At 38.0% G+C, this 27,780-nt stretch overlaps 1 protein-coding gene across 1 annotated transcript in view; it reads right to left on the bottom strand.

Annotated features, from left to right (window-relative positions):
• Positions 1–1,115: 1,115 nt before the first annotated feature.
• Positions 1,116–27,780, bottom strand: part of EVA1C (eva-1 homolog C) — a 43,592-nt gene continuing 16,927 nt past the window's right edge. Inside the window, exons 2-8 of the mRNA XM_032220143.1 lie at positions 18,916–19,112; positions 14,147–14,270; positions 11,516–11,668; positions 4,098–4,241; positions 3,485–3,565; positions 2,626–2,715; positions 1,116–1,579 (exon numbers count right to left, since the gene is read on the bottom strand). Coding sequence (XP_032076034.1) covers positions 1,155–1,579; positions 2,626–2,715; positions 3,485–3,565; positions 4,098–4,241; positions 11,516–11,668; positions 14,147–14,270; positions 18,916–19,112 — 1,214 coding nt within the window. The 3' untranslated portion in view covers positions 1,116–1,154. The remainder of the gene's footprint in view (positions 1,580–2,625; positions 2,716–3,484; positions 3,566–4,097; positions 4,242–11,515; positions 11,669–14,146; positions 14,271–18,915; positions 19,113–27,780) is intronic.

The following is a 27,780-nucleotide window of genomic DNA, read 5'->3' as shown; positions in this document are numbered from 1 at the left end:
GTGCCAACTCAGTGAAGCGGTGGAAATAATGTGCCAGTGCCTGGAAGCTGTCAGGGTCTGGATGGGAATGAACAAGCTTGCGCTCAACCCTGACAAGACTGAGTGGCTTTGGATGTTACCCCCCAAAGATAGTCCAGATATTCCACCGTTAAACCTGGGGGGTGAAATTCTACACCCCTCAGAGAGGGCTCGCAACTTGGGTGTTCTCCTGGACCCACAGCTGACATTAGAACACCATTTGTCAGCTGTGACCAGGGGAGCTTTTGCCCAGGTTCGCCTGGTGCACCAGTTGCGGCCCTACCTGGACCAGGAGGCACTCCAAATGATCACTCATGCCCTCGTCACCTCAAGGCTTGACTACTGTAATGCGCTCTACATGGGGCTGCCCTTGAAAGTGTTCGGAGACTACAATTGGTCCAGAATGCAGCCGCACGAGCGATACTGGGTGTACCTAGGTACACCCATGTTGCACCTATCCTCTGTGAGCTGCACTGGCTTCCTATCGGTCTCCGAACACGCTTCAAGGTGCTGGTTATCACCTTTAAAGCCCTACATGGCCTAGGACCTGGATATCTCCGTGACCGCCTCCTGCAACATACCTCCCAGCGCCCAATAAGATCCCACAGGGCGGGCCTTCTCTGGGTACCATCGACCACACAATGTCATCTGGCGGTTCCTCGGGGAAGAGCCTTCTCTGTAGCTGCCCCGGCCCTCTGGAACGATCTCCCCCCCTGAGATCCGGACCCTCCCCACTCTCTCAGCCTTCCGAAAGTCTGTTAAGACCTGGCTGTTCCGGCAGGCCTGGGGCTGCTGATCTTTGATTGATCTTCAGCCCCATTATAATTGAGTGTATGTTGTGTCTCTTTTAATCTGTTTCTGTTTTGTATTTTAAACTCTTTTTAATATTTTTAAACTGTTTTATGTAAGCCGCCCAGAGTCCTTTGGGATTGGGCGGCATACAAATCTATTTGTATAGATCTAATTCCAAATCTAATTACAATTAATTACAATAAACTGGAGGCAAGCATTCAAAATATGCAACTAAAAACTGTTTTAAGGTATTTTAAATAATTATTTATATAGCTTTGTAATAATTATTATATTACATTGCAGATGATCCTTCACAGAAGGTAGTTTAAGAAAAGAGGTGCATGTTATCCAAAACAAACGCACTGCTGTTCATTGATATAGAATGGGCTGAAGCTTCTAGTAGGAGATGCTTCCAAGCCACTATTCAACCAGATTTCTTGCATGATCTGTTCTCGCCGTTCTATCCTTTCAGCCAATTCAGCTGTATCCAGGGAACAATAAGCTGAATATGAAGTCCTGCATAAGCCTGTTAGTTCATCAGTAAAATCTGAATCAGAAGATTCCCCTCTCTCTTCCTCTTCCTCTTCTTCATCCTCCTCCTCATTGTTTCCATCAGCCTTCTGATTTTCTAGCACCAGATGGTTTTTCATCTTCCGTAGCTTTATCACATCATCACAGCAAGAAATGTGCATTACCAGAGCACAAAGTGTGAGCATTAGGCCAATGCAAACACTAGACACAAACAAAAGAGCAGCTCTTTCAAGGTGATCTGAAATTAGAAACAAAATCCCAGACTAGAGTCTTATGTAGAGAGGATGGAAATGATAATAATTTGCTGTTATTTCTGAAAAGCCTAGACTTCTGAGACAATCGTTTAATATTTAAATCTACATAATCCATCAGATCTTGCTAATGTTTCTGACGAGCAATATGGAAATGAAAATAAAGTACCATACCAAAATTTTAAAAACTCTTTAAGAAAAATATGATGTTAGGTGATATAAGAATATATCTATACAGGATCTGTACAGTTTCTTGTAACAATGTAAAAATAGTTTACTATTATCTTCTTATAAAATTCCAGTTTTCTTGCCTACAATTCTGGATATCCTAACACAGAGGTGTCAAACTGGATTCCTTTGAGGGCCAGATCAGCATTGTAGTTCTCTGCGGGCCAGCTGGGGGGGGGGAGCGGTGGAATCCTGCAGCACCATGCTGGCCAAAATGAGCCATGGGGGCCTTGTAAGCATGCCCCCTGCAACCTGTTGTCGGTCTTCTGCAGCACTTTGCTAGCCAAAACAGGCCACAGAGTGGCACATTTTGGCCAGCAGGCTGCTGCAGGAGACCATGCAGACCTAAAACAAGGCATGGGGCCCATGCATGCCCCCCCCCCCGCACCCAATTTTGGCTGCTAGAGGCGCAGCAGACCTATGAGGCAGATTTAAGACCGGGGTTGGATTCAGACCGCGGGCCTTGAGTTATGGCCCTATCCTAACAGATCAATTTCCCCCCATTTTTCAAGATCAGCAAAATGCTATTATTTAACTCCGCCTGTAACCACCAGTACCAGAAAAAATGTGAATTCTCTCTTCAAGGATTTTTCCTCCATGGAGTTAATTAAATCAAAATAATACTTTAAATTAAGGTATTAATTTAAGATATTGTTCACAAAAGGATATACCATAATAAATCAATGAAGTTTTACATGCTGCAAATATGTGTATTTAATATTTTTTAGTAATTCTGGAAAATGTAACTGCTAGCATTAACAGGATTTCTTATCAGAACACAAGGATATAAAGTAAAATGGTCTACCTCTAATGTATGCAAATGTAGCCAAACTGCTGCTAATTATAATTCCTTCCTTCTTTGGAATTCTTGATTCTTTTGGATCAAAATTTATATCTGTGAGAAAGAAAAAAAAGTTCCTTAATTAGATTGTAGTTGAACTAACTTTCCAAATTGAAAAGGAATATGTACTTGATAAATGAATAATTTAAATATCCTACCACAAGCAATTACCTTCTTTAACATCTCCATATTTCCAGGTGTCCAATAACACATTTTATGCATTAAAGCAAAATTAATTTTAAATGTCTATTTTACTTTATTATATAACACAACTCATAAATACATGAGAATGTGCTTTAAGATAATTTGTTTGTTTCCTGTTTCCCCTGGGAATTTTTTAGCACTGTTGATATCAAAAAATAAATAAGAGGTTTCTTTCCACAAAACATGTTCTTAGCCAGAGGTTCCCCAGGCCATGGCCCACTACTTGTGTGGCCCAGTTCCCCTCTATCCTAGCCACAAAGGTTGGGGATTGCTGTTCTAAGCTATGATTCCCACCAGCTAGATATGAGAAGAATTACGTCTTTAACCTAATAATTAAGTGATGAGTATTTTATTTATTTATCAGTTCTGCAATAAAGTTTTGTTCATGTGATAAACAACAAAGTCAGTTTAGTCTTTAATTAGTTTAGCTTCAACTTCTATTTGGCTCTGTCCATTTCTTTGTCTTCGCCTCATCACTTTTGTGTGTGCTGTTTGTGGTGTGCTACACCATTCATAAGGAAGTGAACATTGGCCCATCCAAAGTTCCATGAAGAGAGACCCCTCCTCTTCTAGGTCAAATGCTTAAAGGCAAATGTCCATAGCAAACAATTACATTTACCATATTCATCTTCTTTTGGCTTCCAAGAGGGAGGGAGTATGGTAACCATTGGATTAACTGCTGCCAGTATGAATCTTGGGACTGTAAAGTTGAAAATAAAAAAAATATTATCTATTAATTTTAAAACATATATCCTGCTTCTCCTTCAGACAAAACTGAAAAATTTGATAGCAGCTTTTTTCTTTCACACATCACGTTTTAGAAGTCAATCAATCAATCAAGAATATTTATAAAGAGAAGTCGACAAATATGTCATGTTGAATTGGTGGCTTTTATGGATTGCATTGCTGCTTCACTGCCAATCATAAACTAACTGAAAATATATGAAAGTTCAATAATCAACAGGCCAAATTCCATATGACCTTTCAATTATTACCTGACTAATTTCAAAGCTATGATCATCCAAGAAGAATTTGGATCAGTCCAACAAACATATTTAGATTTCTGCCAATGTGTTTTCTAGTCAAATTATATAAATTGTAAACCAAATTATTATCATACCTCTCTTAGATATTAAAATATTGGAATAATATGAATTTTACATATATATGCAAGATACCCAGCTTTTGAAATGTTGTGATTTGTGAAATTTATGATTCCATACTTTTCTTACCACATGCATAGCTGACATTGAGATATTTTTTCACCCCACGCATGCATGGTCTTCCAAAGTTATGACTGTTAGCAATAATTTTACACCTTTGCTTTCCGTAGCACTTCTTTGACAAGACTTCTAAAGCTGAATAGGAAAAACAATCTGAAAGGAGAAAGAAATATGCACATATAAACAAAAATGATTTATCTGAAGAGATTACTGGTACCTGCTTGCAGAGATATAAATCTATTGGTACAGGAATAACACTAACTCAGAAAGCCCAACTAAATATAGATATTACTTCTGATAAAGGCCAGGAAGAAGTGATCATTTACATAATTTCCAAGAATTTGTGGTTGGCTGATTGCAGTGATGGTATAAAAATGTATGATCAAGCCAATTATGTGACCCCACCCAACACACTGGAGAGAAAGTAAGAAGAGATTTTGCTGTGGACTGAATGCACAGATTGATTTAAGGTAAACCAGTTCAACACAACTAAACTTAATCATTAAATACAACAATCCCAATGTAGCCAACTAATAAAACTGTGGCAAAAAACAAAAACAAAAAAAACCCAACACCCCAGGGTCAGTCTTAAGAGTCAGAAGAAGGCTTTATATATGATTTGCAGCAAATGCAGCATGTCTGATTTAGAATCATCTAATTTATGAACAGAACCATTGCACCTTGGAATTTTCATTTAAAATACAGATTAAAATTCTAGACATTTTCATAAAATAAAATGAATTATTATATATTATTTATATATTATTTTAATTTAAAATCAAAACGTATTTTATGTGCATGTACATATGCATATACATCAGGGGTGGGTTTCAGCTGGTATGCACCGGTATGGGCGTACCGGATGGTGAAATTTAGCATGCCTTTCCGTACCTGATTTTCCGGAGGCCCCATACCGGAATACTCCCTCCCTTGGCCTGCCCTCCCACTCACTCCCCCGGCCCACTTGCCCAGTCGCCACTCGCTCGTCCCGCCTGTCCGCACCAGGCTTGTACCTGCCCATCCACTTCCTTTGCCGGAGTGGAGGATTGGGAGAATCCCACGTGACGTACGCTCCCTTCTCTTCAACAGCTGCCTCGTTTCCAATGGGGGGGAGAAATCCATGCACTTTTCCTCCCTCTGCATGGATACCCCCCATTGGAAACAAGGCGGATGTCAAAGAGAAGGGAGCAGTGCGTGCCATGTGGGCTTGTCCAACAACTGAAGAAGGAACAGGAGGTGAGGATTCGGCTGTTGGACAAGCCCACATGGTGGACGCTCCCTTCTCTTTGACAGCCGCCTCATTTTCAATGGAGGGGGGAAATCCATGCATTTTTCCTCCCTCTGCATGGATTTCTCCCCCCCCCCATTGGAAATGAGGTGGCTGTGAAAGAGAAGGAGAGAGGCAGCTGAAAGCAGCCAAACTTTTTGTGTTCCATTTTCATGCCTTCAGGTGGAGCAGAGCGCAGAGCAGGGATGCTGTGCAGGGCCCGCTTCCCTCCACCCAAAGGCACGAAAACAGAATGCAAAAGGAGGAACCCAGGGTGGGGTGGCATTGCCATGTGTGACTGCAGGGCACAAGTGCATGAGTGCAATTTGGTGTCGAGTCCCATTGCGGGGCTCACCATACCTGGGAGTGGAGGTGGTGAAGAGAGAGGCATGGAGGGGTCTGGTGGCAAAATCCACTGCAGCGGCAAGCTCAGAAGATTTCTCCTGGATTCCTCCCTGTCCTGCTTCTCCGATCACCCCAATTGCTTTTCCCAGCATGTGATAGTGTTCTCCTGGATTCCTTCTCCGATCAACCTTCCCCACATGCTGGGGAAAGGAACCCAATTGCTCTCCCCAGCAGGTGGTACTTTCCTCCTGGATTCCCCCCTGTCCTGCCTTCTCCAACCATCCCAATTGCTTTCCCCAGCGGGTGATACTTTCCTCTTGGATTCCCTCGTCCTCCCTTTTCCGACCACCCCAATTGCTTTCCCCAGTGGGTGATACTTTCCTCTTGGATTCCCCCCTGTCCTGCTTTCTCCGATCAACCCAATTGCTTTCCTCAGTGTGTGGTACTTTCCTCCTGGATTCCTCCTTGTCCTGCCTTCTCTGATCACCCCAATTACTTTCCCCAGCATGTGATAGTTTTCTCCTGGATTCCCCCCTGTCCTGCCTTCTCCGATCACCCCAATTGCTTTCCCCAGCAGGTGATACTTTCCTCTTGGATTCCCTCGTCCTCCCTTTTCCGACCACCCCAATTGCTTTCCCCAGTGGGTGATACTTTCCTCTTGGATTCCCCCCTGTCCTGCCTTCTCCGATCAACCCAATTGCTTTCCTCAGTGTGTGGTACTTTCCTCCTGGATTCCTCCTTGTCCTGCCTTCTCTGATCACCCCAATTACTTTCCCCAGCATGTGATAGTTTTCTCCTGGATTCCCCCCTGTCCTGCCTTCTCCGATCACCTCAATTGCTTTCCCCAACATGTAATTTTGGCCATAAATCTTTCAGCAGTCTATTTTGAGGAGTTTTCCCCTCACTTCCCCCATCTTCCCTTCATCTGAGTCCCAAATTTTTTTGCCACCGTGGGCATGACTTGTGGGTGGGGGTCATGTGACTGAGTGTGCATGAGTGATGTCACGTTGGCCATGCCCACCTGGTCACAAGACCACCGAGCCACTCCCACAAAAGAGGCCACACCTACCAAATAGGTTCTAAAAAATTTTGAAACCCACCACTGATATACATATGCATACACACACACACACACACACATACACACACACACGTATATATAGAGAAAAAATACTGATGGATTCGCTATTATTTTTGCTTTAAATCTTTGTAAGTATTAATGTAAGCATTAATGCAATATGTGCCAGTAATTTACTTTAATTATTAAAAGGGGGAAATGCCTTCAGATATGTGACAATAACACCCCTTTCCTTCTTCTGCTTCACATAAATAAACACACAGAATTACCAAACCAAAATTGAGGTTTTGCTCTGGAAGACTACTTGAAGAATAGCTTGGAAGAGATATAAATAGTTATTTCAAAACAAGGAGATAAAACCTTAAAGTTGGATGCATGTAGATGTGCACTATTGATTCAGCTGGTACTTACAGGGACATGACAGGACTGCAAATATGTTGGAATACTTCCACACTGTCCTGAAAATGCAAACTATCTCCCTTTTATGCATCTTAAAATGTTGGATTTCTCTGTCTGAAATGAGCAGTCTGCATGTCATTTAGATGAACTATCCTTTGTTAAGATTGCGATTTCTAATATAATCAATGGAATATCCAAATGCAGTGAATGAATCTAGGATAAGAAAGATCCATGCCCAAAAAATCAAAGCAGTCCCATTTAAGTTGAAGATAAAGAACAGGAATTAAAAGCAAAAAAGACCCCAACAACCTGTGTTTCATGATCACCTCTGGAGAAAAAATACAGTTCATTCTAAGCTCTTGCAATCCTTGCCCATCTTTTGCAGTTAGTGGTTAGCAACCAGACAGGTGCCAAATAATGCTGATGGTTTTTATTTGGTGCACATATATCCAGCTGGAAATGAAAAGAAGCAGCCATCAAAGCAGTTCTGAAACTAGTGGTAAAACATCAGCCCTGGTCTGAGCTGCTATTTAATAGTCCAGCATCTGTTGTTTTCAAGGGAAAGATCCTTTAAGTCACCAATTAGCTGGGTTTTAGATGGGTTTTGACATGCAAATTATGCAGAGTTGTTGAAGCCATAAATTGCCCAAAGTTTAATAAATGTGACAAGTCTTCTTTTCTCTATTGAAAGCCTCTTCTATTTTCAAGTTCTGGTGTCTCTCCTCTACTACACAAAAGCTATCTATTCAATGGAATAACTAACAGCCAATTATAGTGAAATTGAGGCTCCTGGCACTTCAATGTGTATATTGGTGAGCGTATAATACTGGAAGTATATGTGTTGGAAAGAAATATTATCTCAATTATGTTTGGAAACAGCAGAGTATTAATCAAAGTTCTAAATACTGTGTGGTGGGAACACGAAGGGTAGGAATGTGGCATGTAGATTCTGGCGCAGATTCCCTTCTGCTCTTATTCAGAGTAATTTGCTTTGGGAGTTAATTTCTAGGACTAGCAATGGTTTCAGGGAAATTATTTTTAATTGGAATCACAAGAATGGAAAGAGATACCATCCTCTGCAGGCTAATATTGATTATTCTGTTCCACTAAATATATTATGTAGAAAGGCTATATTAGGAACAATAAATGATACTATATATTTGTTACATATGATTTCACCATGAATATGACCCTTTCATTAAATTATGTATTGCACAACCTTTTTCCAAGCATGCTGACTAGAGTATGTTTTAGGAGCATAAATTAACCTAAATGTTTAGCCAGTCTCTTTCAGGTAAATTTACCCTGGGCAATATATTGTCTTTCAACTGATATATTGCCTATTAATTGATTAGGAATCTGAAGACAAAAAATTAGTTTGAAATTAGGGTTAAGGGCTAAGCTTGAGTTGGCTAAACTTCCTATTTTAGCCAATTCAAAATACTGGGCAGACTAATAAGGGTAGTGGACCAGTTATTTAAATAAATCATAAAGTTAAAGTAATCAAGTTACAATTTGCATTGTTCTTTGTGCTAACATGGAATTCTATTATTATTTTTAATCATGTTTAAAGAGATACACTTGTATTACTTGTGTCAACTTGTTCAATTCACCAGTGTATTGAGTATACTCAAGTCTTACAATCTTTCTGTCAGGCCTGCAGCCATATTCCCTTTTGGATCTTTGGCCTGCCACACTTTCTATTATTCTACTATGTGTTTCTATTGTGGGAAAATGGGAGGGGGGGATGGTATGGAATTAAATGCTATGTAACCAAAATAAAATTCCTTTCTAGAATCCAAGGTCATCCTTTTGTCTCTACACCTCTGCACCTCTGCACCTGACCGGAACTAGATGGGTGGAACTGTCAGCATGGCAGTGGAAGATTGGACCATGTGATGGACTTATGGGTGTGGGGCAGGGGTGGGTTTCACCCGGTTCGTGGCGGTCCCCGCGAACTGGTTGGTCGGCGAACCCGGAAGTAAGTAACTTCCAGGAACGGCGAAGGGCCCACCCGCCCGCCCGCGCTCCTTACCGGTCTTTGAAGGCTTCTGCGCTTCCATGCAGGCGCATGGCACATACAGCGCCTGCGCGATTCTCCGTGAGCAGATGGATGGCACATACAGCGCCTGCGCGATTCTCCGTGAGCATCTGGAGCATCGCGCAGGCGCTACAATGCATGCGTGAACTGTGCGCGTGCACGAGGATGCCGCCGGCCCCATTCCAACCAAACTGGTTGGAATGGGATAAGCAACCCACCACTGGTGTGGGGGCAATATCCTGAACTTTCAACTGGGTGGGGAAAATCAGGAATCTTTCAGATTCGGGTTTTCCCAGATGTGCCAACATGGCTTTCTTAATAAATTGGAACTTTGAGAAATATTTTGCCTCGGACTTAATTTTGGATGCTATTTGGAACCCTGACACTTTCTTTGAATTTGATGTGATCATCATAGCCCTAACAATAACAAAAAGACAGGGAATGTATGACTCTCTTTGGCCAAAAGCATCTCCCTGATCAGCAAAAGCAAAGAGACATGGTATGCTTGCTTACCTCCTTATACAGGAGTTTATGCTGAACTTATGACAAGCATATGCAGCCAAACCAGTGTTGTCACTTCCACACTGTCAGCCAAATTTTTCAATTTTAGAGGGAGATTTGAAGGAAAGATTAGTAAGAAAGTGAGCATTGCTATTCTTTACAATATAATTCAAGTCTATTATTTATTTCTTAGCTTGCTTTATATTCCACCTTATTCTTCAGTAACTTGTTCTTCAGTCCATCATTTTCCAGGGATTTTTTAATTTAGCTTTTTTGGTTTTTGTGCTATCCCAGGTGGAACTTATCTATAAGGTACAAATCAGTTCTTGCTCAGTGAACATGTGGCAACCATAGAGGGGAGGGTCTTCATCCAGATACATTTAATGTGCTAATTAACACCTATTCTGGACCAAAAGGTTGTTCTCACATTATTCTCATTGGGACTACTGTAATGTGCTGCCCTTGTCTCTACCCTTGAAGGATACAGCTGGTCCAAAATGAAATGGTGCAAGTGGCTATGGGCACATCTTGTTTTGCTTGACTTATGACCACAATTGAGCCCAAAATTTATTTTGTTCCAAAGTGAGAAATTTGCTAAATGACTTTTCTTGCCAGAGTTGTTAAGCGAATCACTGCAATTGTTAAACTAGTAACACAGTTGTTAAGTGAATCTGGTTTCCTAATTACATTACTTGTCAGAAGGTTGCAAAATGATGATCGCATGATCCCAGGACACTGAAAACATCATAAATATGAGTCAGTTGTCAAGCATCCAAATGTAAATCACATGACCACGGGGATTCTGCAATGGACGTAAGTGTGAAAAATGGTCATAACTTACTTTTTAGTGCAGTTATAACTTTGAATGGTCACTAAGTGAACTGTTGTAAATTGAGGACTACCTATACAGATTTGGATATGTGGTTCAACTGAAATCTCATTAAGGCAACCGCGCTTATTTCTGGAATTCCAACGCTTTGTTCAATTTATTTCTTTTTGGGTGAGCACTGAGTTGCATCCTGGAATGCTTTTCAATGGAATTTCTTGGCACCAACATTTTAATATTTTAGTTACCTAGTCTTTACAATCCTTTGTTTTCCCTCCTTTGATTCTTTTCTTTTTCCTCAGTTATGGATATTTTGTCTGATAGTTATTATGCCCTGTGACTAAGATCAAGAGAAATCTATATAAGCTGTTTAAAATTACGAATATTTTATGTAAAAATAAGGTGAAAAAAATCCTTGGGAAAGCAGCATTTTAAAAACCAGCAGGAAAAGGACAGTTCAAAGCACGTAACCTGCAGAGAGAAATTTTTTTTGCAAGGCAGAGACCCATCTGACTTTTACACACAATGGGATCAGAAGCTCCCTCTGAAGTTCTTGACCTACTTGTAAATCATTGCTTGATACAATATATACCTGGAAGATAATAATCTCCAGGTCATGGTAACAAATGCATATTTGACATCTACTATTAATTTGGAACTATTTCCATGTAATCATTTTTAACCACTGATGCCATTCAGAAACACAGAAGCAGAGTGAAAGGAATGCATGAAAAAAACATGATTATAAAGGAAACCATCATTGACTTTTCCAGGTAAATTTCATGTCATATACTCACAGTTGCTCAATTCCAAGAATTCTGAATTGGGAAACAACCAGAAGCATTCAAGTCCCATGCTAATGGGAGTCAGGAAAGGCAAATATTTTTTTCTTTCTGGGATAAAAACTAATGTTATATATAACCCTTAAATTCAAGAATAAAGAGTTCTCACATAAATTTTGTCAGCCTACCATATTGGGGAAGGTAATCCATTTTTGTTGAACAGAAGTCCATCTCGTGGGCAGACCTGCCATAAGAGGCTGAATAGATGTTAAGAAATTTAGATTCATGGCAGTGTAGTTTCAATTCTTCATTTTCACACACTGATCTAGTTTTATATTCACCTGGAAGAGAAAAGGTCAAAAAGCAATGGTGAGAGATAACTGGGCTCTTGGATAAGCGATAAAAAATATTATGTGTAGGTCCTGTTGTCACTTGTGTAAGCAGTCTAGTGTGGAGATAAATGGTGAAAGCATCACATACTTACTGAGAGATCCAGCTAAGACAATCATAGTTCTAAATTGGGGTTTGTTAACTCATATGATTTAGTCTTGTGACTTACAGTATTGACATTTATTGTATATAGATTTATGGAGACATTTCTTAATGTTAAATATTTTAATGTTGAATTATATTAACATGTGGAATTTTATAATTTTTAAGATCTTTGATTACAAAATTGGAGCTTGAGGAATTTGCTAAGTAAATTATTGTGAGATATTGGAAAAGCATTACCATTTTAGATATAAGGGACTAAATGCAATGCACCTGTCATCGTATCAATTATTACTATTTTTACTATTCCAAGAAATGGCACAATACATAACTTATTAAAAATATTTCTAATTTAAAATATTCATATGTAAGTGTTGCAGGTACTTGTTTCATTGGTGGCCTCAATAGACGTTTTATAGGTAGATATTTATTATATGTGTTATATCTGGACTGTTCATAATGTGTTCCAGTTTTGCTTATTATTATTATTTGTCACTAATATTTTTCTTTACTTTTGCTTTTGGAATTAGTTGGATATTTTGTATTTTTCAGACGTTGCTGTAGAATCAATTTTAAAAGGTTATCAGCTATGGAAAAGAGGGACTACTCATAGCATTTGTGGCAGAATTATACACAGTATACTCAATGAGAGTATTCTTGATAGAGAAGCTGTGATCAGTAAACTAAGTTTTTGGTAGTTCCTATTCTATGCATTTTTGTATTTTATTTTTTTTAACTAGACCCAAAATGTTACAGAAGTAACTCTATGTATCACTGTCAATTAGTTAATTTCAGAGGAAAAATATGTATTTTTATTCTGTACCACTGAGCACTACTGAATACCATACACAGCACTACTTTTATCTGGTAAAAAGGTAGAATGGAAAACCAAATAAGATTAAGACCAATCCCTATCATGTTGGAGAATTATGGCAGATGATTTAAATATCCACAATTATTGATACTCTACACCATGTGTAATGTATCCTGTGCATTTTCTTGATAACCAGTTATATCCCATTGGACTAGAAAAAATAGGGCAAGAGTTTTCTTTGGCCGTATTCCAAACGGATCCCTTAGTATACAGGATTGAGACTTTAAGGAAGAGAGAGGATTCACTCCCAGTGGCTCTGGGTACTGATTGGCAAATTGTTGTCTCTGGGCTGCATGCACCACTAACTCTTTTTCTGTTTCCCAGCATCTATTTGGGAACAACAAGAAAAAAAGATGTTGGCAACTACAGAGACTTTGCCCAGCATTTCTCACCAGACACTTAAGGAAAAAAAGAGTTAACATTTAAAGGGATGTCAGCAACAGCTCTAGCAGGCCTTCCCAGCTCCATAAATTACTAATGAGCCAATTATTATGCTGCATGGTAATGGAGACTGAATGCACCATCACTTTTCTATTAGTAAAACAGAACAGTAATATAATATAAATAGAGTGGCCTTCTTTTGTTGTTGTTTTTTTGCTTATACTATATCCACTCAAACAAACCCAGAAGAAATGTAGTTAAAACAGCTCAGGCTGTAAAGCTGAATCCACAATCATCTGTGATAACTCTCTCATTTTTATTTTGGGATATTTTCTGCCCCAAAAGTATTGGTTGTTACTGGATTATATGGAAAAATATTTTCCAGGCATTTCTGATAATACTGTTGTATATGTGTGAAAATATTGGAAAAGCAGCTACAGGGAGCTTTAGGGCTCTGTCAAATCTTTATATATATTATCTAGTGTTACATAGAAGTACACAAATAGGGAAGACTAATGCACTCAAGAATATCCTCAAGATTTTACACAATGATTTAATTGTCTTGCACACTGTGCTAAGCTACACTTTCTATAACCATAGTTTACTTAATAAACTGCAATCCACATAAAATGCAAACCCATATATGCAAACTATAATTTCTTCATTATCAGCTACTACTAGCCAGTGCTTCCTGCTCTGGGTGCCCTCCTGTTATAGGGACTCCAGTACAAAGAATTCTCATCAAAGTTCATCCTGGTTAGGGAAATTCACCTATCTACAAGATGCCCACATTGGGTACGGGTAAGTACAACAAACATTTTTACATATGATTGCAATGTTTGGATTTAGTGAGGTCAGGGCTTTGCAGAAATCCATGCAAAGGTTTTTGTGTTGTTATTACAATTTAAACCAGTGGTCTTCAACCTTGGCAACTTTAAGCCTGGCAGACTTCAACTTCCATGGAATTCTGGGAGTTGAAATCCTTCAGACTTAGAGTTGCCAAGGTTGGAGACCCCTGATTTAAACTGAAAGAAACATACATAAAAAAATGACCATTCTGCAAATTACTTACTAGGTCGACACTTAAAGGAGACTAGGAGATATTTAGTGACTCCTGGACATAACTCAGATCCAAAAAGTCGACTGTTAACAAGGAGTTGGCAGTCTCTCAGGTCCTGGCATTCATCGAGGACTTTCTACAACAGTACCACAAAAAAAAAAAGTCTTTAAAAACATTTTAAAAAACTATACAACAATGCAAATCCTGACTATTAAGATCTATCATGACAAACTTTACCCACTGATTAACAGTAATATACTTACTAAATAAATACTAAAATAAGATTTCCAAAGCAAATTATGTGAAATAATATTATTAACAAATTACTACCAGAGACGTTTCTGTTCTAAAGGGTAACCTTTGATTCAAAATCTCCAGGGGAGGTTGTTTTATAAACACCAATGCTGGAAAAACCGGAAGCAGTAGTAATATTAGAGTACCATTTCAGAAACTGTCATGGGAGAAGCAGTTTGAAGATCTACAATTCACTGATTTCGAAGAACATAATTAAACATTATGATCATAATTACTTCTGAAATTACCATTTTAATGCTCCCCAACCCCACTAAATGAAGACACATTCAGCTACTAGTAAATGAAATTTATAATGAAAGCATAATGCATTTCTGTCATAGTTGGTTGTCCGAAATTAACTTCTAAAGAAGGGCTGTTTAAGGCTTCAAATATTTATATACTGTGGCTTTACTGCCATTATTAGCATTAAGAAGCAAAGTGCTTTTAACCACTTTCCTCAAATTTCTGGAAGTAAATATCCTGAGCCAAAATATTTAACATGGGTAAGGGTTTATAATTTGCATGTAAACAAATAAAAGAGAACCCCCCCAAAAAAAATACATAGAAAAGAATTAAAAGAAATGTACACATAACTACAATATAGTGAAAATTGCTATCTAATAATCTTATATTCTATATTTTAAATACAACCTAGCTACTGGAATGTAAGAAGAGGAAAATTGTTTAAAAGCTCCCTGGAGTTCCTGTTGCAAAAAACAGGTGACAGTTTTCAACTAATTTTTAGGAGAAAAAGATATTGAAACTGTCATGAAAGTACTAATAACCAACCATTCCTGGCATAATATATACAAGTAGTCCTCGACTTACGACTACAGTTGAGCCCAGAATTTATGTTGCTAAGTGAGAAATTTGTTAGTAAGTGTTGCCCCATTTTATGACTTTTCTTGCCATATTTATTAAGTGAATCACTGCAGTTGTTAAATTAGTAACACAGTAGTTAAGTGAATCTGGCTTCCCTATTGGCTTTACTTGACAAAAGGTCACAAAAGATGATCATAAGACTTTGGGACACTGCAGCCGTCATCAATACGAACCAGTTGTCAAGCATCCGAATGTAAATCATGTTTCCATGGGGATGCTGCAACAGTCTTAAGTGTAAAAAATGGTCAGAAGTCACTTTTTTCAGTGCCATTGTAACTTTGAATAGTCACTAAATGAGCTGTTGTAATTTGAGGACTACCTGTATTTAATATACTGCAGTTGCAATTCAAACTCTTCAAAATTCCCCTCAACCTAGGGGAAAAAAAGAAGAAATCTTGGCTTTGACAAATGAAGCTCTTAATCATTCTCCATGGATCATGTGGTTCTATTAGAAGGTTGCCTGCATCTGTTGTGTGGCTCAACTTGTGATTCTAATAGCCCCCAAAAAATATTGTTTGTTGCGTTTTATAAATGAGGATGCAATTCCTATGCTTCCTTATTAGACTTAAGGATCCTTCCAGGCCACCAGCATTTCCATGCACAATCAGTGCCTCAAAAAGCAATGTGAAAGCAAGCCACAATTTTCTCCATCTATTTCCATCCTGAAATAAGAGAACCAGCAAATAACATAAATCAGCCAATATGCACTTTCTTCCCTGCATCTGGCCAAAGGAAGAGTTCAAAGACTATAAGCCAAACTATATCCCTTTCCCAGAGCTCACATAATAAAAACCTTACACTCATTTCATATAAAAAGGAAACAGAATACAGGTAGTCCTCGACTTACAACAGTTAATTTAGTGACTGTTCAACGTTACAATAGCACTGAAAAAAGTGACTCATGACCATTTTTCACACTTATGACCATTGCAACATCCACCTGATCAAAATTGGGGTGCTTGGCAATTGGTTCCTATTTATGATGGTTGCAGTGCTCAAGCATGGAAATGGTCGGAATACTTATGGATTAAAATTTTCCTTCAGAACTTGATAAAAAAAATCATGTATATAAAGTGTTTATTCTGGAAAGTAATACACTCATTTGGTTATTTTTCTATTTCAGAGAGCTTAAATAGGAACAATCAGATGTGTTTCTAAGAATATCCTGGTGTATTTTGGAATAACTGGAAGTCTTTTAAATTAAAATAAAACCAGACAAATATTTTTCATTTCAGTCCAGTCAGTACCAAGTACAGATGTGAAATCACTTTTAAAAAAAGCTGGACTTTCAGAGGTTACTTTTCCACTATTACAAAACAGCACTTATAAATCAAGCTTATGGAACTTCTAGCACATGGCACTATGATTCTCCCCTGATAACAATGATTTTATTAAGTGTAAAGTCATGGTGGTTTCTTTCTTATCTTTCATGGCTGCAAAGTTCTTTAAGAACGATCACATTTATTACATTTATAGGAATATTCTATGCAAACATATTTGGACAAATTCTGTATTGACTATAATGCCAAGTATGTATGTGCAAGGACTGCAGCAGGTTGGCTAAATGCTGCTTTTTACAAACTAGGAAAGACCAGAAGAAAAAAGTGGATGGGTTAGGACAAAAATGAACATACACCTATATATTTGTAATGTAATCTGCCCAAATCAATCCAATGCAGGATGAAGATCTAAACCACACTGACCCCCATACACTTCATATTCCCACTCAATGTAAAAAGTAAAATATGAAATACATTAAAAATGGAAGGATGGCATACTTAAAGGCAAATTACAACCCTTAAGCATCACCTTTATATTAAAGATTTTACTATACATTTGTCCCAAAATGGCTTCTTAGGAAAAAGATTACAGGTGGTTGCAGTGATTTATTTGGATGTGTTCTTACCTAGCCAGTAATAGGATTTAAGAAAGCAGTGACATATAGACTATCTACCACCAAAAAATACGGTGGAGATTTCTGCTTAGCAATAAGAGAGACAATCTTTATTATGATTCAAGTACTGCATACTGAGTACTCATTATTACTAAAACAAAATAAAAAGCAATTAACTATAATAGTAATCCTAAATAAATTATCAGGACTTGGTTTCGTGTTCATGTTCTTCAATTTTTATATTCAAAACTAATTTGTAACTTGTTTCTTTTTCTTCTTTTGAAATCCATCAAGACAAACATGGATTTTAGAAAGGCTGGTTTACCTGCTTGTGGTAACTAGAATAATGCTCAAATATCTTATTATTTCTCAATTTAATATAGCAGGGTAAAACACAGGATAAAATGCAGAACCAAAATCAGTGAGTTTGTGTCTAAACTTAGTCTGGAATATGAAACTTCAACCTACAATCCTATCTGCTTTGCATCCTCTACAGTTCAGAGGTATGTATTTATGGGGATTGAATGAATACAATGGGAACTCATGTGTAAATATCATGCCAATTAGGAGGACTAAAGATCCTATTGTGTAGGGTACATTCAAGTCTGACCACTTTTTTAACATCATTTGTGTTCAGGAAAAGACTTCCTATTCTTTAGGTTGCTATTTCTAAGTTATTCTATTAAGGAAAGAATTCTTGTCTTAGAAGAGGGCAGCATTAGCAACATTCCCAGAAAACTAAGTATAATAAGCCAATATATGATGAAGTGCCTGGGCTGTAGCATTATTATGGCTTGGAACACAAAAAAGCTCTACAATTTTATTTTTGTGTCTCCAAGAAGGCAGTCAAAAATGCCAAAGGTGAGAAATCAGAAAATCCCTGTATAGATTTTCTGAAGTATTAGCCTACTACTAAATAGTCTTGCTACAAAATTGGCTGCTTGATATTTCAATATACTTATTATTGGTAGTATTCCATTATCTTATCAATACTGTGCTATAAATTCTGTGGCTGATTAAAAATTTGGAGCCAAAATTTTTCTGTTGGCAATATAAATGTAAGTCTTTCAGGAAACTCCACTGACCTAAACTAATGCCAAGACAATTCTGACAAAACTAGTGGATTGGCACAAATTAACATTGGACCATTGGTCATGAATCTTAATAGAGTTTCACACTGTTGGATGGTCTTTTGTGCCAATCTGCTTGGCAAGAGAGGAACTCAGACAGTTCATTCAGCAACTCGGTCTGTGACAACTCTTCCCACCTCCCAAACTGGATTGCTTTTACGATGAGATCCTGCTCCAATGAGTTCTTGAATAGCTTGTGCCACTCGACTTCAAACTGCAGCCAGTTTCATTTAAAAAGTCATGGACTTTAAAATGTGAATGTCATTTTATGATTTTTGAACAATCAAATATCAGCTTTAAAAGTACTCAGATTTATTCTCTGTATCAATATGAACAAACTCTTTATTCTGAAGGAACAAAATTATGAAGAAATGTCATATGACAAGGCCTCATAATTAATTATATACTATAAACCTCCAGCAAATTAAACCAACTCATTTGCAAACTTAGTCAAGCTTTGTAACTGATATTCCAGATATTAACATGCTGAATCTTTCTTCATTTCATTTTTAATCTACTGTAAATAAATTATCTAAAATATTTCTGATTTGTTTTAAACGCTACAATATAGTATTTTATACCTGCAAGGTAGTAGATGCCACACAGTTTAGTGGCTCTTTCACCATGACTTCAGGTTGCTGTGCACTACACAAGTGGTAAGCTTGCCCATAATATGCAGATTGGACACTTATTGTTGAATGCCGAGGACACCGGAGACTCAAATGATCACCATCGCAGGCATACACAGTATGGTTTCGCAGGAGTTTGGTTAGGTAACCTAAAAAAATATTTAACTCTGTTACATTTAGTGAAGCAATATTCCTTTCTCCTCTAAATTTGAATTTAAAATGATCAATAACATTTGGTTTGATTAATAGTTTGGGATGCTAGGAAAGGTCCAATTTCTTTAAAACAAATCATTACCAGAATAAAATTTGCTGTTCCTGTTGCTAATCCCTGTTGATCTTCAGCTATGTCTTTTTCAAGTCCTAATAAATAGTGTTGCTGCATAGGTTCCCAAGAGAAGTTGTCCCTTTTATGATTGTGTATATGACTAGGTCCCCTAACAGTGGGAGAAATGAACTCATTATCTGCCGGGCTACTACTCCACAAAAGTGGAAGTGATTGAAAGTGACAAATGTTGCCTGGACTACTGCAACGCTCTCTACATGGGGCTTGAAGAGCACCCGGAGGCTTCAGCTGGTCCAGAATGCGGCCACGCAGGTTATCATGGGGGCACCTAGGTGCTCCCATGTTACACTCCTTTTAGGCGGCCTGCACTGGTTGCCGGTTGTTTTCCGGGTGCGATTCAAGGTACTAATTATGACCTTTAAAGCACTCCATGGCTTAGGCCCAGTGTACCTGCAAGACCACCTACTGCCACCAGTAGCCTCCCACCGTCCAGTGCGATTCCACAAAGTTGGCCCCCTCAAGGTGCCGTCGGCCAGACAGTGTCGGCTAACGACCCCCAGGGGGAGAGCCTTCTCTGTGGGAGCGCCTTCCCTCTGGAATGAGCTGCCCCCGGAGCTTCGTATAATCCCCGACCTCCTGTCCTTCCAATATGCCCTAAAAAGTTGGCTTTTCCAGCAAGCTGGGCTGGCCTGAACAGAATAAAATAAATGATTAATTTAATTAATCTAATTTTTAAAATTGTATTATTAATATTAATTGGGTTTGTTTTTGGATACTTTATTTAACTTCCTCTTTAACTTTTTTGATATGTGTTTTTTTTAATGTTGTACGCCATCCTGAGTCCTTTGGGAGAAAGGCAGCATATAAATCCAACAAACAAACAAACAAACAAACAAACAAATGTAGAGGAAACTGATAAACACAAATACATCTCATCTGCTGTCTTTCCTCTAACTTGCTGGAAACCTGGGGAGATGGTGTCAAAAGCAGAAAGGGGGAAAAATATTATGTTTCAACCAGGAACTCAAGAATGAAAATTCTGACGGAGAAGGCAAACGGCTGAGATGGAGATTGGCTAGTGAAGAGAAAAGACAGCATGCCCACATTTTTCCCATACATTCAAGTCATACCATAAAGCAACTGCCACCAGTATTTGCTCAATTGTACCTTTCTTTTTTTCTTTTTACTGGGAGGTGTTGAAGAGGAGCGAATCCACCATCACCACCTTTACAGAAAAAAGCACAGCTAAAAGATGGAGGGTAAGCAAACTGGCAGAGGTAACTGTTTATGCTCAGTGTAGAGTTGCTTGTATTGGAACGGAACAGAACAGAACAGGTGAAACCAGTTCTGTCTGCTACTCAGAGTGAGCAAGAAGTAGGAGGTAGGAATAGACAGAGCCTTCTTTTCAACTTCAAGGAGGAAATAATGAAAGTCCCAGAGAAGTGGAATTCAGAAAAGGGAGCAATGAAACTGGGACAGGGAAAAAGATTTCATGGGCTTCGTGGCTGGAAGATTGCTTGCCTTTTGCTACTTTCCAGCAGTTTTTGCAGGGAAGAGAAAAAGAAAAATAATTATTTGTTGCTTCATGCTGCTTTTCTTGCAATTTTGTAGTCGTCTTCTGCAAAGATGTATTTTGTTTATCTGTTTAGCCTTTGAGGGACTGCAAGTTGCATCTCCACAGGACACTAAAGAAAGTGGGCTTTTGGTTTCTTATCTGTTTGGAACAAAACGTTCCTGTGCACAAAAAGCCTAGTATTCTCTTGAGATATTAGCTATGCAGATTTTTGAATGCGTTTCTGAGCGTTTTAGCTACTATTTTGATCTGCAAATTCCTATCCCTGTACTTTTTACCATCAATTTCATTATTCAGTGGCTCCATGAATGATACAATAACATTTACTTTGTCAGACAAAAATGAAATAATACCAGGTATTAAATAGAAATTTTAACCCTTGAAGTGTCATTTAAAATTAAAGTGGTATTATTGCCATATGTGCACCATGAAGGCTGAAAATAGTTATGGGATTTTGGGGTTTCCATTTGATAAGGAAGTTTGGTGTACTGTTCAGGGGTGGATTGCTGCCAGCATTACTGCCAGTTTGGTACGTGCAATCTGTTGCACATAAATAGGTCTGTGCATGTGCAAAATGTTAAAAAATGAAACAAAATTAAATTTGTGCAAGGAAAATTGTTCTGTGCATGCGCAGAATTGAAAATCAAGATGGCGTCCCCGTAGGAGAACCGGTTCAGGGGCGTGGCAGGCCTGGGTTGCTGCCGGTTCCAGTGACCCAGGTCGCCAAACCACTACTGGTTCTGCCAAACTAGTCCAAACCGGTAGGAACCCACCACTGGTACTGTTATGTAAACTGTTTCCTTTCAGGCCATACGGTCTCCAGAGACAGTAATAATTTACATACACCCATATCTTCTTTATTTTTCATTTGGATTGATATAAAGATATCAAAACAGTAGCTACTTTCCTTGCCCAGAATTAAGAGAGCAGAGCTGTCAGTCATTGTTATGTTCAGAGAACTCAAAATTATTTACATTATTTAGATTACCTTGTTTTTGGCGAGATATTAAACATTCTTGCAATATGTGGGGTTGAAAGTAAGAAAGGAGGTAGGAAAATGCTGCTGAAAATATGGGGCCAGGAATTAAAATATCCTACCTATGGAGGCTGTATAAAGTGAGGAATACAGAAGTCCCCTAATCATAATTATCCAAAATTAAACCTCAGATGTTTCTTTGGTTTCCACCTCAGCAGCTTTCTGCTTTCTCCATCTTGAAGTTAAATTTCTAATATGAAGCCAATAAAATCTATAGTTGCTTACTTCAAGTTAAGGAAAAACAAAGAATCTTATCCTGGAGTCCTCTCTTAGTTATGGCTTATAACTATATTTAATCAGGGTAAAAACAAGCCCCAACAGGAAATCACTTAAACTGAAACCTTGGATTTACACTGACTTCTGAGGTTCAGAAATTCTTAGTACTGGTTGGTCCAGTCAGGTCCTGTTTCATGGATCCATACCTGCAGGGGCTGTGAGAAATTTTCTGTAGATATTGCCAGAGAATTATCAGCTTCATAACACACCCTCTGCAAACTTCATATTTTAGCAAGGAAGAACATCCAACGAAAGAAAGAAAGAAAGAAAGAAAGAAAGAAAGAAAGAAAGAAAGAAAGAAAGAAGAAAAGAAAAGAAGAGAAAAGAAAAGAAAAGAAAAGAAAGAAAAATGCTTCAAATAGGATGCAACTGTTGGTCTTTTTCCTGTTGCTTTAGTTCACTATTATTCTAGTATCATTCTTCTAATAGTTATTTGGCAAAGCAGTTTCTGCCACTACTCGTGGAGTCCATGAATGAATAAGTGAACAACTGCTCTCTTTCCCCAGCTTTTAGCCAGATCAAGAGAAAAAGGACAAGCGGCTCATTCTTCCTTGGGCAGTTTTATTTTTTCTTGGGCACCATGTTAGGTTCAGTGACATTCTCAGTTTTTTGCCACTTGTAGCAAACCCTTTATTCAACAGAAGAAGCACACAAAGTTTATCAAGATGCAGCCTATCCTGATTTCTCACACAAAATCAGAAAATACATAACATTAAAACAGGGTTACTGGATACTTTACTACCAGAACATTTCAAAAATAGAGAACTAGTGGCTTTTGGTATTGGGTTACATCTATAACAATGGATAGCAATGCATTTATATAGCCTCTCTTCTCTCATGAAATCAATGGAAGTAGGGTTGATCATTCCCCAGACCCAACCCCTCCGTATTTTGTGCTAATCAATGGCAGTTTTAATGGCTCAACAGAGTAGGTCATATGCAGACTTTTTAGAGATCTAGGACATTTGCAACTCTTGACGCTCTTAGCAATAATGCACATAGACAAACAGAAATTAAAAATGACAAATGTCTAAATTCTCTGATTTCAGCTTCAGACCAATGCCAGATGAGTCCAGCACAAACCTGAATATGGCTGTTTCTGCTTTAACAGTCATATTAACCTTATTTAATGATTTCTTAAAGCAGCAGCATCTTTTTTCAGACTTGTACAGAAGCCTGAAAAAAGCCAGGATGCTTTAATGAAAACAGTGAGATGCTCGGTATCCATGAGCTCAGAAATTATTTAAACATGAAATAATATATGCATGCATTCTTAAGAATGAACATGAACAAGTTATAGTTCAAGATTTTGATTACTACATTAATGATACTTAATATCACTAGAAAATGTTTCTAGATAAAGATGTTGAATACTATAATATTTGTTTTTAACTAAGTATTTTTAGACTAAAATGATCTTTGCTTTCAGAAACACAGTAAGGGATTAATTAAAGGATTATATTCTGAGAACATTTTTCCCCACAAAGCATGTGCTGAGTGACAAATAAGAAACACGCCTTTTGAAATCTCCTGATAATATCTTGGATATCTTCTACCTCCACAAACACAGTGAATAATAAGTATAAACAACAGTAGACCTGAATCTGATAGAATGGAAGGCTCTGATTTTAATTGCTTAACCAACAATGATTCCCCTTCATATGGCACATTGAAGGCCACTTTCCAAACAAGGGGGAACAGGCCCAATTTCCTGGAGAGTCTTGGACAGAATTAAGGGGTGAAATAGGTGCTTTGTGATTCAAGAGGTCACAAAAGGCCCACAGACCCAATCTTTTCTATTTTTCACCTTTATCTAAATTATACTATTGAAGCAAAAATAAAAATTGTGGTAGTAACCAAGACTGAGTTTTTCTATGTGGAAGTGCTGTTACGGTATTTTCAGTTAATCTTGCTACTCAGAATAAATTCCCGACCTTAGAATTGTTTAATTCTAAGTAGTTATCTATGGCACCAGGTTTTAAGTGGCATATCTTGGTATTGATAGAAAAACAACCAAATCCTTCATAAACCAGAGATCTAGTTACCCCTCCAGCAAACAATCACAACGGTGGCAGAATGCTTTGCTAGGAAAACAAGTTGCTTATTATTACCCAGTCTTGTATTTCAGGAGCTAACATGAGTATCATCAAGCGAAGACAATTAAGATAGATGTTAATTATATTGGCTGGAACAGTTCAATCTATATTTTGTAATAAGAACTGTTGACTTACCATTTATTTTTCATTATGGACCTATTTATTTCAGATCAAAATAGAGTGAAGTACCACAGAAATGATTGGCCAGGTTTCTAAAAGTCTCATCCATCAAGTCCTCACAAGAATGTGCCAGATGCAACTGAAAAATTTATAACAACATCAGCAAACAACCATGTCAATGAGAAGGATGAAGTCAAAACCTACAGAATAACAGCTACAATGCAAGCTATCACATTGGCAAGGTTATCTCATTCCACTTAAAACTCCAGAAGTGAACATCAAAGGGTACTGCTGAATTTGTTAATGTTTGTTCAGGTCCTAGGAACAATTGGACTGAGTCACACATGGGCCCATCTAATCTGGTATAGACATCACAGTATTTGCAATATCTTTAGATGGTCTTGACTACAACCATCACACACAGAGAAAGAAATTTAATGTAATATTTAGATATTGCAAAATTTCTGGGTTCCTTCAATTATGCAATAACACTTGAAAAGATTCTGGGAATCTGATTTAGAGAAAGAAATTTAATGTAATATTTAGATATTGCAAAATTTCTGGGTTCCTTCAATTATGCAATAACACTTGAAAAGATTCTGGGAATCTGATTTAGGGTTCTTCATCAAATCTGAGAAAGTCCTTCTGCCTATCAGTATAAAATTTGCTTCTCACTTGGATGATCTTAATCCTGCTACTGGTACAGCATTCATCAATAGGGCTGTCCTCATGATGTACAGAATATGTTAAGGACAGACTGATGGTTTTCCCAGCTTTGTTTTTCTCCCCTCTCAATAACTGCCACCAGTTGACTGGAGAACATTTCCCATTTACTTTATAGGGCAAAAGGAAGCCAGAATTTAGTTATCATTTAAAATTCACTCTGGCTTTGCATACATTGTTTATGTGTTTCTGTCCAAAGGAACCTTGCCTATCAGGCAGCCCGGCAGCCCACCTCCCCTTGCTTCATGATATAATTCTCCCTGGTCTGGCAGCTGTTGCTCAGGATGCCTTTGGACAATTTTAGCTCTACTCTAAACCAATACCAGTTTTGAAGAAGGCTGAGAAGCCCTTAATGGTAGCCATTCTTAAGGTTTCATGGAGCAATCTTTCCTAGTCTACTTGTAGAGCAGTGAATCCAAGGTTTTGACTCAAACATGGGCTTTGAATTAAAAGCATAAACTTGCTATGGTCATGAAATAGCAGTCATAACATATATTCTAATATGCAGCCATCCTCACATTCTTTTTAAAAAATAAATGAGATTTAATTCATTTATTAACTAGTATTCATTAACTGCCAACATATAAAATGAACATGTGGGCAGATCTGAGCAGCTTCACTAGCATGGTCTGTATTCTTTGCTAAGCCACAGTTTTTCACAGAATAATCAGAGGTCTAATTTTCTTATTACACTATAGAAATGTGGTAGGGTGTAGTCCAAACTCTCAGGAGAGAAGGCATGCATTCCAGAGGAGCAAGAGACAGTGAAGTTTGGTTGGGAGGAAGAGGATCAGGACAGCTCCTCCCTAGGAGTTCTCAAAGAATATCTTTGTGCTGCAAGTAAATTGTTTTCATTTACAATATTTTTTTCTATAGGTGAGGAACAATAGAAGAAACTGCTTAGAACAGTGGTAGTCAACCTGGTCCCTACTGCCCACTAGTGGGCGGTTCCAGCTTTCATGGTGGGCGGTAGGGGTTTGCTGTAACTCTGCTTTATAAATTTTATAAAGTAAAGTTACTTCCCTACTTTATAAATCACCATTACTGTAGAACCGGTGGGCGGTTAGAAAATTTTACTACTAACAGAGATACAAAAGTGGGCGGTAGGTATAAAACGGTTAACTACCCCTGGCTTAGAAGAAACTCAGTGTGTCTTTCTTGATTTTTGGAGCATGACAAGACATTAATCAACTCAATAATGCAAGAATACTTGTGTTAATCCAATACTTTTGTTCTTTTGTTAGTTGCCATCCCCCAAATTGATCTGTCTCTGTGTTTATGAGACTTTGTGTGTTCCAACAGACTCCTCTTTCAGGATAACATTATATACATCCAATGAAATGATGTCCGATCCAGAAAAAAGCATGATTACTATAGCCTGTTATTCTTTAATCACTTCCTAGGCTGGGCTAATAGGAACTGAAATCCGATAACATCCATTGCTGAAGAGTTTAATTTTTGTCCTGTTCTTTGTTCTGTTCTTTCAGTATCTGATTTGCCTTTGTGTTTTTTCTCCCATTTCTTAAAGGTTCCAATATTTACTGGTCATGCTGTCTTAAAAACCAGCCAGCCAAGAACAGCTATACAAAGCTAACTCTTATCTTTTTCCTTTTTTTTCTGTTTCCACTGCAGATTGTAAACATTACTCAAATTTTTGTAATGTGGGTTGGCAATGCCCATTCTCACAGTGGCAATAGAAGGAAAACATTCATACACAATAGTCTTTCTTTCAATTATTGGCAAGTTGACAATTCTTGGTATTTTATTAACCCTTTGTGATAAGGTGTAGATGTTCACACTGAAAAATTTAGTTATGAGGTGCAATCAGCAAAATAGTCAATTCTCAAACATGTCTTTTAGCATAAGAAATAATGCAGAGAAGAAGTTTTATTTCTTGGTTCAACCTTTAGCTCAGAAAAAAAAACATTTATGCAAGATACCCTGTATTATTGGGGTGTGTGTGTGTGTGTCTGTGTGTGTGTTTGTTTGTTTGTGTTTGCACGTGGTCCATAGCAGTTTCTATTAAGAAAGAAAAATACTTGCTTGGTTTTCTGTGCAACTAACATCTGTCTTCAACATACAGAAGACAGCATATCCTTCTTGGGTCTAGGGATTGCCAAATATAGTTTTCACATGTAACATCTCTATGGATTACATTTGAAAGCTCTCAAGGACAAGTGCCACAGAACTTTGTGTTCTGCTGAACCAAAGATAACACTGTATTATGCTACTATTGCAACTGAGCCAAGAAAAAAACACTTTGTTCATATTGAGAACATTCAGTTAGATACAGATTTAATCTCAAACATGCCTTTCTCTGCTTCTACCTAACTATGGTGGTACAAACATGCCCATTTCTTTCTTTCCCATCATTTTTTTCTGCACCATTATGTTGCCTTGATCTCCTTCTTAGCCCATTAATGAGACAAACTTAAAGTGTCCTTATCTTGAATCCGTAGTGTAATATTTCTCCCCTTATTCCACTACATTCGAAGGATAACCTCATGGCTTTTAACATCTCTTAGGCTTGGTCACCCTTTACCGTGAAGGAAACTTTTAAGTGAATGCCGTGACTTGAAACAGAAAAATAGATACAGGAAAGGAATCAGCAATAGGGACTGCAAATTATATGCCAGCATGAGTAGTTTCATGGGAAGGAGGTCAAACTAGGCAAGATATCAGGGATGGCATCATAATCAAAGTCCTCACC

The sequence above is a fragment of the Thamnophis elegans genome, chromosome 6 (assembly GCF_009769535.1).
Source record: "Thamnophis elegans isolate rThaEle1 chromosome 6, rThaEle1.pri, whole genome shotgun sequence".
In the NCBI taxonomy this organism is placed as follows: domain Eukaryota; kingdom Metazoa; phylum Chordata; class Lepidosauria; order Squamata; family Colubridae; genus Thamnophis; species Thamnophis elegans.
Note: the sequence above shows the minus strand (reverse complement) of the source record. Positions and strands in the feature narration are given on the sequence as shown.